Source organism: Crinia signifera, chromosome 4 (genome assembly GCF_055691185.1).
Source record: "Crinia signifera chromosome 4, ASM5569118v1, whole genome shotgun sequence".
NCBI lineage: Eukaryota > Metazoa > Chordata > Amphibia > Anura > Myobatrachidae > Crinia > Crinia signifera.
The window spans coordinates 212,381,634-212,393,127 of NC_139220.1; the positions used below are offsets into that span (position 1 = coordinate 212,381,634).

The following is an 11,494-nucleotide window of genomic DNA, read 5'->3' on the forward strand; positions in this document are numbered from 1 at the left end:
AGGGGGAGGAGTGGCTAAACCCTTTCTTCCCCTGCATAGCTAGATTGGCCACTCCCCCATTGCAGCCCTGGTTTTACTTAATTAATCTGATAGGTGTGCAAAAGACAAATTTGTGATAATCAAATTTCAAATGTTGAAGCATTTTTGTAAAATAGATAAATTAAATGTCACTGCTAATCCATGTCAAATCACAAAGTATGACACATTGCACGTATTACCCCCTACATCTAAAAAAAAAAAAAAAAAGAAAATACACCTTTATTCATTTGTTTAAACAATATTTATTAAAGACAAAAGTAGAAATCACGAGCTTACACAAAGTGGTGATTCAGTGTTCAACAATGATCTTTTAGAAAACAGAGCAATAAACAAAACAGACTGTGTCTTTAACTACGGTGTATTGATTACATTATAAGTATAACAAACAATTCTCCTGTGAACATTTCTCACATGTAAATCCAGTGTCAATATTACAGCAATAGCATAACTGAAAGTAAAACAAAGGAAGCAAATACAGTTACACATAACAATACAAGGTCACTTTCACAATAAGGGCTAGCTTACACATACAGTATGTGACGGGAAAACGGATAAAACCCATGTATTGTTTAAAGAAGCCATTTTAGCAGCATAGTTCACAATGACAAAGCATGCTGTTTCTATATAACCTGTTTTTCTAACATACTTATCCAGATGTGCAATCTGATATACATTTTTATAAATAGTTAATTTACATATACAACAACAATACAAATAATATTTTACACTATGGAATTTAATGACAAGCTCACACAATGCATCTGAAGGTACGCCATTGACAAGTTGCGTAACTATATATGTGTAGGCCCCATAGCAAAGTTTTTATAAGGGCCCATTTGTACCATTGACAGGGAAGGTGGACCCCTCTCCACTCTGGGCCCCATAGCAGCTGCACTCCCTGCACCTATGGTAGTATTGCCCTTGCCGTTGACAGCAAATAACAGAAATGTGCAGGGTATCTGTGTAAACAGATATAATAAGCCATTGCTATAAGCAAACTCTAGCAACTGAAATGTATTCTTGCGCCACCTGGTGGCATTACATGTACTTCATTTCTTCTTTCAAGTGTGTTGGTTATACATCTTTTTTCAAGTGTGTTGGTTATACATGTATAAACAAAAATTCCCCCAAACCATTCAACCAATACAATGAACATAAAGTTTCTATATGGTATTACAGAAGGTATAGTGCCATTTAAATGATTGTATGTGATACTGGGTTGATGTCTTAATAGTTGTGAGCATTGACAGGATTACAAATGATACACACATAATAATTATTTTTGGTACTTATGTAGTATCTGGGCTGCCGATTTTGTGATTGTATGCCTTACCTTAAGGCATACAATCAGATGCGATGCGATGCGATTCGATGCGATTTTGCATAGGATTCAATGTTAAGAAGGTCCTGTTCATTTCCCCACTATCCAAGTGGGCATAGAGTTGATTTTATATAGCGTGGCGAGCGCAGCGAGCCACCGAGCCCGAAGCGTGGCGAGCGGACGCATATTTCTTAAAAAGTATTCTGTGTCCCCTCGCGGGGCTCGCTACGCTCGCCACGCTTCGGGCTCGGTGGCTCGCTGCGCTCGCCACAGGTTTATATCCAACTCCATACCCACTTGGATAGTGGGGAAAGGAAAAGGACCCCTTTTTCCCATTGAATTCTATGTTAAAATGGACTCAGACCATTTTAACATTGAATCCTATGGAAAAATCTTGACCATCGCATACGATTTGGTCGCATGCGATGCGATGCAATGCGATCCGATTTCTAAATCGGACGCCCAGATACTACATAAGTACCTTATTTTTATTATAAGAACTAGTGTTTGCTCACAGCTTCACCCATGTCCATACCTCCCAACTGTCCCATTTTCTGCGGGAATGTCCTGTTTTTGGGGGACGTTCCCACGTCCCGTCTGGGGCCAGCAGTGGGGAGTCTCCCCCTGTTACCCGTGAATAGAGTCTATTCCTGCCCCCACAGCGGTGAAACTCGTGTGTGGTTTTAAGTTATGTACTATTCTACGGAAAAATGTGATCATTTAGTTGTCCCTTGTAATGTAAAATAAGGTCTGTAAAATGCATTAATTCAAAATAAGGGTAAACATTATAAATAAAAATGACACAAAACAGGACAAGTTCCAACAAATCTATGGTAAACAAACTTTTATGACATCTCACATTGCTCTTGCAAATAAAGGAAGACATATTTATAAGAATTGCTAATATATTCTTACAGGTATTCGGATGATGGGATTTAGATACAGTCAAAAGATTGATCGCATATACAAATCTCCCATCTGTTCTGTCATACTGTCCCGCCCACATGTAGCAGTGTCCCATGGTGGGGGGTGGGCAGATGCATGTGTACAGCATTTATTCATAGGAGACAGAGGGACTAGGCATTTGCCAGGAACTTACACAGCGCTGGGCATACCACCATAATGACAAATATGGGGGCATGGCTGGTGGTTTCTGTATTTCTTTGAGGTCACACTCCATTTTGGAAGCACAGGTCGCAGTAGACCAGCTTCTCCAGTTTATAAAGTTGGGCTGTATGGTTATCATGAATTAAGTCAACAGGGTCAAATGGGTCAACAGTTTTACACATAAATAGTGGACAGCGCATAAAGTACAAAAGGTAGACAGGTTCAAAAGGCCGACATGACAGCGGGTGACACACATATGGTACACACAAGTTATTTTGGCCTTTTCATATATTTTTCAACTTTTGCTGGTTTTACCATCTACTTGGACGACGATTGGGAAGGGTAACCTGTGCCAGGAAGCGGTAGCCCAAAGTGTGGCGGACTAAGCAAGCCCACGAGGGTATACATTTGCACTAACTATAGTCAGATATGATGAATCATACTAAATGATACCACAAAAAACTTAATCAACTTGTGTCATCCTTTTTTTGTGTTGACTATTTCCATATGGAGTACCTGTCAACCTTTTGCGCTATCCACCTTTTCCATGTCAACTGTTTGTCCCTATATTGGGATTGGCCTATTGACTAACTAATTACTGTAGATCCTTCTACGCACAGTTAAGTCATGTGGCTACCAGTCTTGCTGTACATTGAACCTCATTATCTTCAGACTATCATCTCTTCGCATGAGATAATGGCAGCCACATCACACTAGCAATAACAGTCAAAGTAAACACCCCCGAGACATAAGGGAACAATTGTATTACACAGCAAGGAGAGGTCTATAAAACAGGAAACAGGTGAAACCTGCAACCAGACTGCTCCCTGGAACATGAGACTGGACAGGCTCTAGTCATTAAACTGTTCCTTTCCGGAGTTTGTAGTGTCCGGCCCAGGGAATGCAGCATGTGCTGTCTGACGGTGCGGTTACGTTTTTTTACATAGTTCAACTTCCTATAAACATCTTCAAATAAAAAACATTTCACTATAATGTCCATTAAGAAACAAGTCATATATACATAATAATAAAAAGTGGCGTAATCATTTTACTTGAAAAAGGGGCCATATTTACTTACTTATAACATAGAGTATTGTTATGCATACGGGTGCCGGACGGGGTCCCGACAGTCATTAACCCAACATCGGGATCCCGACTGTTAAAACAGAGACTGCCGGGTTCCCGACGGCCATCGGCTATTTTCCCTCATGGGGGTCCACGACCCCCATAGAGCGAGAATAGAATAGGTGGCGAGCTTAGCTCGCCACCATGCCCGCAGCGTGGCGAGTGCAGCGAGCCCGCAAGGGGCTTTGTTGCGCTGGCCACGCTGTCTGAGACCAGGCAGTCGGGATCCCGACGTCGGTATAATGACTGTCGGGATCCCGACTGTCGGTGAATCATACCACACCCATGCATACATATGGCAGCAACACAGTTTATGTGCTGCATATATATTCTGTAATACGATAGAACGAAGACTGCATAGGCTCGAGTGCATTTAGGAGCCTGTGAATTTAGTGATTGTTTAAATAAAGTTATTGAAGAGAGCATATTACTCAGGAACAGCTCAGGTAGTGAGTGGCAGGTGTGTTAGCCAATCAGGTATCTTAGGGGCGTTAGTTTAGAGAGGGGTATATTGGGAGAAGTCTGGGGGAAGTGACTTCCTCTTTGAGTTTTGTTAGGGGTATATATTTCATCTTTTCTGTTTTTTTTGGTACTTGATCTTTGTAGACTATCTCTTTTCCAGCCAGTATAATGGCAGGCATAGTGTTTTATTGACTGGCAATGGCAGGTGTGTGTGAGTTAGTGTGTGTGTGTGTGTGTGCTGCCATGTATGCAGGACACTGCCTACGGGAGTGCTCTCTGTAAACACAGTACTGCCTCTAGGTAAAAGCAAAGTATGTTCACGTTTCTTGGTGTCCATTCAAAATAGGTCGACATGGACAATACATAAGTGTACCGTGCCTTTTGACCATTTAGACCGAATGAATGTCAACGGTTTTCATGTGTTGGCATTTTGGCAGTCGACCCAGACACTGTCAACCCAATGACCGCATACCCTGTCTGCACATCCGACTGGTATTATTGCTGCCCAGCCTGGTACAGCTCCAGGTATGGTAAGAGTCAGAGGTGGTCCCCCATCTCTACCTAGGCCCAGGACTCCAGTACCGGCAGTCTCTTCTGATGGCAGTCCTGGTCCGCCATGCAATTTGTGGATTCTAGCAGATTATAACTGGAAGGTATTGTCTTACTTCATCATGTATCTGAGTTTATAGTCCTCTAAAGACAAATCAGGTTATGTAATCTATTTCTATAAACTCAAAGGTGCTATTGTTGTAAGACAGCTGCATATTAAAGTGCAGTTATAATCTGGTACATGTGATGAATAAAAAACTTTACAATCTAAAAGAGTTTATGATGCTCTACCTATGTGCATACTCACAATGAGGATTACTTAACTCGCATGATTTAATCTAGACAAATACACATTTCCTTGTATTTGCATCATATCTGTTTTTCTTTCATAAAGAAAAAACTTCATCATGGTTAAACATAATCGCCTCGTTTAGAGATGCGTGACGTTATTAGTTCATGCTAGTGGTACTAGTGTTCCCATCAAACCCGGATAACTGCTCAGTGTCCTCATCCTTGAACACCCTACTAAGTGCTTCATTGATGGAGCCTCCAAATCTCTTCTTCTTCTGCCTACCCACAAAGAAGTAAATGAAAGGGTTTGCACTGCTGTTGAAAATAGTACAGTACATGCTGGTAAAAAACAAGGCCAGTGCGGACATTTTACTCGAGAATAACTTAAAATAAAGTAAAGTCCATAACAACCTGATGGGTGTCACAGAAATGAGAAAAACCAGGACAGTGACAATTATAGCCACATAGATCTTGGGAGGTCGAGATTTTTTTGATGTTGTTTTAACGATGTAAATTAAAATGAAACTGGACACGAGCATCAAAGGAATGATGAAAACAAAAGTGACGACAATGGAGAACACCTGGACCCCTGTGCATTCGGATGCCATGCTCCCAAAGGCATCTGCAGGGCAGGCAAAGTTATCCAGAAGGGACAAGAGGGCACCAAGCAGCCAGATGCCTCCGCAGGAGTAGGCCGATAAGTGTTTTGGCCGGTAACATTTGTACCAAATGGGGAAGAGGACAGACAGGCATCTTTCTACGCTTATTGCGGTCAGGAAGAGCATACCCGAGGCATACCCAAAATCATACATTACTTCTAAGGCTTGAAGAGTGACTCCTGATTGAAAGTTGAGGTTTATCATTTGATCAGCCATTAAGAACATGACAACGGCAACAAATAATAGGTATATAAAGTCAGCAACTGCAAGGTTAAGAATATACACTGTGTATTTGTTCCTCTTTATGTTAAAGGAAAGAATCCAGATAACAAAAGCATTGCCTACCAACCCAAGCAGGCAGAGGACAACAGCAAAACAAGCAACCACAGAGTAAGTCACAAAACTAGATCTGTTAAAGGCATTTGTACTATTTGATGAGCTGTTCCCAACTTCAGCCATAATGAGCACAACACAGAGAAGCTTGTTCTTTCCAAGCAACACTTTAAATGTCGATGTTCTCACGCCTATAACAGAAAAAAAAATGGAATATATTTAGTTCAATACAAAGAACAAAATCCTAGTAAATTCAATTTAATGCACTCTTATAAGTAACTTGTAGAGATTTATTGTTGTCAATGTAGTGAAAATGAACATTTTGACGGGATGCAGTTGAAATCCCGGCGGTCGGAATCCCGGCGGTCAAAATCCCGATGCCGGAATCCCGATCGCCGAAATCCCGACCGTCGAAATCCTGGCACTTTGTCCCTCTATGGGTGTCCACGACACCTATAGAGGCAAATAAATTAGTGTGCCGAGCATAGCGAGGCACCGGGCCCGCTGTGTGGTGAGTGCAGCGAGACCACAAGGGGGGCGATCCTCGCCCCCCCCTTGTCGGGATTTCATCGGTCGGGATTCCGGTGTCGGGATTTTGACCGCCGGGATTTCGTACCAATCCTATTTTGACTGGCTAATTGTGAGTTTTCTCTACAGTACTACTGCTTTATGCAGGTGGCTGTGTCTCTGTGTGTGTAGGTGTGTGTGTGTGTGTGTCCCGATTTGAAGGGATAGTATGGTAAAGTTATGTTTATATGTACCGTTTTATAGCTAATGTAAATCTTTATAACTTAATGTCAGAGCTGTAAGGGTTCCATAATATAAGATGGGGCAGTTGAAAAAACTATTTTTAAAGGACTAAACTTGGATAAACTAAAGGGGTGTACACACGGGCCTACTCGCCGGCCGTCAATACCGATTCGATATCGGTGACTGCCGGAACCCGCATGTTGCTGGCATTGGACAGGAGGGAGGGAGGGAAGGCGGGATGGCGGCTAGTGGGGGAGTGAGGGGGATACTGCATTGAGCAACATGGCACTGCTTTTGATCTAACAGATCGAAGCAGAAATAGACTTTCCTGCCTAGTCTATTTCTGCTTTCGATCCCGATGCCACACATCGGGATTGAATCTGTACAGAATGCAGCTAACACTGTGCTATTCAGGGTCACTTTCGATTTGATGTGGACTATACAGTCCAAATCTAATTCAAAACTACACTGAATCGCACCTTGTGTACACAGCATTAGAGTATTAATCTATATAATAAGTTGAAAAATGTGCATGTGTCTCTCGTATTGCGGAGACACCGTGGTACGCAGAGCTGCCAAATTTGGCAACAAAGTACCTCTGGACCTGGTGATGTGCACCTAGCAGTTTTTAGGAAATTTCACTTAGAAATGTGGTACTTATATGTTAGTTGGGCGCCCACTATACTTAGTACGCTCATACTCCCACTATCCATGTCGGCATGGAGTTGATCTTCTATAGTGTGGCGAGCGCAGCGAGCCACCGAGCCCAAAGCGTGGCAAGAGCATCGAGCACCGTGAGGGGCCGCAGAAAACTAAGCAAATAGCTTAGTGGGCGCCCATCTAACATGTAAGTACCAGAAATGTAAAAAACACAAAGGTTCAATTTGCATCGATTCATGATCTGGAAAAAGATCGACAATCTGGGAAACAGTTGACCAAGGAACAACACCACTCCTGATTTAATTGCTGTCATTGAGTATGAATGCAAACACATTCTAACATTATAGTGGAGGCTTTAAATAATTGGGAATAATTGGGGATATACATATACCACACATCACACAAGTACACACACATCACATACACACAGTACACCACTTACGCACACACGGCACACTAATCACACATATATACGTACCTCACACACTTACACATTGGACAGATACACACAACAAACACACATAACACACCACTCACAGTACAACCCACATCCTCATTCACTACAACACACACCCAAAAACAGTACAACACACACAAACACATAGGACACACACACTTAAACATTGCACAGGTACACAAACACACAACGCACACACTTTAGATATTGCACAGATGCACATATACACACAGCACACTATACACACATATATACGTAGCGCATCTCACACACTTGGACAGATTGGACAGATACACACAACACATACACACACATACATAACACATCACACACAGTACCCACATACTCTACAGCACACACAAAAACAGTGCAACCAGTGGCATAGCTTGGTTTGGGACGCCTCCCCGCCTTTAATGGGGGGCGTCTCCCCCCCCGGCCGCCCGTGCCTCCCCATCGCCGCAGGCTTACCTGTCTGCGCGTCCCGGCTCTCCTCCTGGCTTCAATTAATTCTATGCAGACTGACCACGATAAAATGGCCGCCCCCATACCGCAGACAGTTTCAGAGAACTGTCTGCTTTATGGGGCGGCCATTTTATCGTGGTCCGTCTCCATAGAATTGATTGAAGCCAGGAGGGGAGCCGGGACGCGCAGACAGGTAAGTCTGCGGGGGGTGGGGGCATTACTATAGCACCGCAGCCCCCTGGCGCCCCCACATGCACAGCGCCCCCCCGCGACCGTGGGGGCTGCGGTGCTATAGTTACGCCCCTGAGTGAAACACACAAAAAACACAGAACACATAAAAAAGAATCATCATATGATCTAAATATCAGAAGTGGATGTGGAATTCAACACACTTAAGCTATCAAGTCAGGAGCTGTGTGTTTGAAACAACACCTCACCTGATTTCACTGCTGTCATTAAGGGGGAAATCGACTAAGAAAAATTAGTGACATTTACTATGCCAAAAATATGAATTTTCATATTCGTATTGATGGGACATTCGTATTTGTATTTACAAATAGGAATGATTACACCATCGATAGAATACGACAGAAATCACCATTCAAAAGAATGGTGATTCCTGATTTACTAATAAAGTGTATTTTCCTGTCGTATTTGCCTGGCCATTCGCAGCCGTTTTATGTTAATTATCGGCCGTATTTTGAATACCTGAGCTCTTTGAGTCGGTGCTGACTGCAGAAATACAGGGAGAAAATTGCATGTGGTCCCCCAGGGCTTCGCTGATTTTTTAAAACCAGCCCCAGGCTGCAAGGTCCCACGGCCAAAGCATTAACCCTACCAACCAGTCAGCCTGGCCAGGGGTCCTGGGGGAGTGGGGACCCCCCCAATAAAGGCCCCCCCCCTCCAGGACTTACCTAACCAGGCTGAAGCCTGGTGCTGTCCTCAATGCCCCTGGGCGGTGGGCATCGAGCTGATAAAGTGTAAAAAACTGAAAAAAACCTGAAAAAACAAACCATTGGGTTTTGTTGTGGAACTATGAGTCCCAGCAAGCCTGGAACTCATACTGGGACTTGGAGAACCACAAGTCCCAGCATGCGGCCCATTAAAGGGCTTGCTGTGACTTTTAGTTTTTAGTTCCACACCAAAACCAATAGTTAAATAAAAACACACTGACACATAAGAAAAATAAAACTTTGATACACACAGAGCCCATACATTCTGATACTTACCTATCTTGAGCCCGTAGGTAGCCCTCGATCTTGGTCCAGTGTCCTGGTCCATGTCGGCGTCAGGGTCCATGTCGGTGTCCGGGTCCATGTCAGTGGCGTCCGGGTCCGGGGTCCGAAGTAATCCATAGGGGACCTGTGAAGGCAAATTACACTTACATGTCTCCTGTGGCGAAGATCTGGTCCTCTTCTCTCCTGAAGTAGTCCAGGTCTTTCGGAAAACAAAAAAGTGCAAGTGTCCCGGCGGTCCCCTGTCGTGAACTAAACAGGAGAGACACTGATAGTTCATTTACAGCGCCTCTCCTCCGAATGATTCTATTGGCCGCCTAGCGGCCAATCAGGAGCCCGGGAAATTCGACCAATGGTTTATTTCTATTTTTTACACTTTTTCAGCTCAATGCCCACCGCCCAGGGGCATCGAGTACAGCACCATGTTTCAGCCTGGTCAGGTAAGTCCTGGAGGTGGGGAACCCCTTTATTGGGGGTATCCCCACTCACCCAGGACCCCTGGCCAGGCTGACTAGGGTTAATGCTTTGGCCACGGGACCTTATATAATAAGTGTCTCCCAGCTCTGGCATTACCCTGCTGGCTGGTTTGGCCTGGGGCTGGTTCTAAATATATGGGGGACCCCTACTCATTTTGTCCCTCATATTTTGGGGGATGCCCTATTTGCCGGGTTTCCTGATTTTTTATTACCAGCCGCGGCTCTTTCAGCCTGTTGCTGGTTACAGCCGTGGGGGGGACCCCACGTCTTTTTTAAAATTTATTTATTTTACCATTTTTTTTTTTACACATTGCAACCTGCACGGATCTGACTGATCCGTGCAGACTGCCTGCATGAATTTGTATTAGCGGCCGTATATCATTACACCATCGGAGGGTTACAAAGCAGTTGTATTTGACTGCTTTGTAAATTCCACTCCGGAACACGACTTTGCATACGGCTGAAACAGCCATATGCAGTCGTATTGATTAGTATTAAGAATAGGAATACAATTTTTGTATTTGTATTCTTAGTAAATTTCCCCCTAAGTGTGAATGCAAACATATTATATGATTATGGTGGAGGTTTTAACAAATTACAATCTTGGGCCTTTGGCACAGCATAAGACAAAATTTTACAGCAAATTTGGAAATAAAAAAACCTTAAGGTTTTCCCCAGGCATCACTTACACATTCGACAGATACACACGACACAACACACACACATATAACACACCACTAACAGTACACACACCCACATTCACTACAAAACAAACACACACAAACACACACACTTAAATATTGCACAGAAACACAAACACACTTAAATGTTGCACAGATACGCACAGTACACTACACACACATATATACGTAGCGCACTTCACACACTTACACATTGGACAGGAACACACAACACATGCATGCACACACACATACATAACATACCACTCGCAGTACAACACACACCTACATTCACTACAACACACAGCCAAAACAGTACAACACACACAACACACAAAAATAAATGCATCATAAGTGCTACATCTCAGGAGTGGATGTGGAATTCATCAAGCCAGGAGCAGTGTTGTGTTTCAAACAACACCACACCTGATTTTATTGCTGTCATTCAGTATCATCGCAAACACATTTTAAAATTATGGTGGATGTTTTAACAAATTACAATCTTGGGCCTTTGGCACTGCATAAAATGAAATTTTACAGCAATTTTGGAAATTAAAAAACCCCTAAGGTTATCCCAGGCAATGCAAGGCAGGTCAGCTAGTTCATAATAAATTATTACATACTATCTTAAGTACAGCATTTGTGACAGCATAATGCAAGTAATACTTTTTGTACATCTAATTACTGCTCTATTCCTAATGTTAGAATTTGCTTTAAAACAAAAACAAATAAATGAGACATTCAAATTAAAGATATACTGTGTTAAGTCATTGGGAATTTAGTTGGGTCCTACATTGGGTTTTTAGTTTTATTCTTATTTGCTCCTTGAACATGGTTTAGAACTTTATGTATTAAAAAGAGTATTGTCTTATCATTTTAAAACAGCTA

General features: G+C 42.8%; 1 protein-coding gene across 1 annotated transcript; it reads right to left on the reverse strand.

Moving 5' to 3' along the window:
• Positions 1-5,052: 5,052 nt before the first annotated feature.
• On the reverse strand, positions 5,053-6,012 carry LOC146072530 (proto-oncogene Mas-like). Its single transcript, XM_083179748.1, has one exon. The coding sequence runs from the start codon at positions 6,010-6,012 to the stop codon at positions 5,053-5,055; it is 960 nt and encodes a 319-aa protein (XP_083035874.1).
• Positions 6,013-11,494: the final 5,482 nt, after the last annotated feature.

Bases quoted from the DNA above. Each gene is read 5' to 3' on its own strand.
- LOC146072530 (XM_083179748.1), bottom strand. From the start codon at position 6,012: ATGGCTGAAGTTGGGAACAGCTCATCAAATAGTACAAATGCCTTTAAC.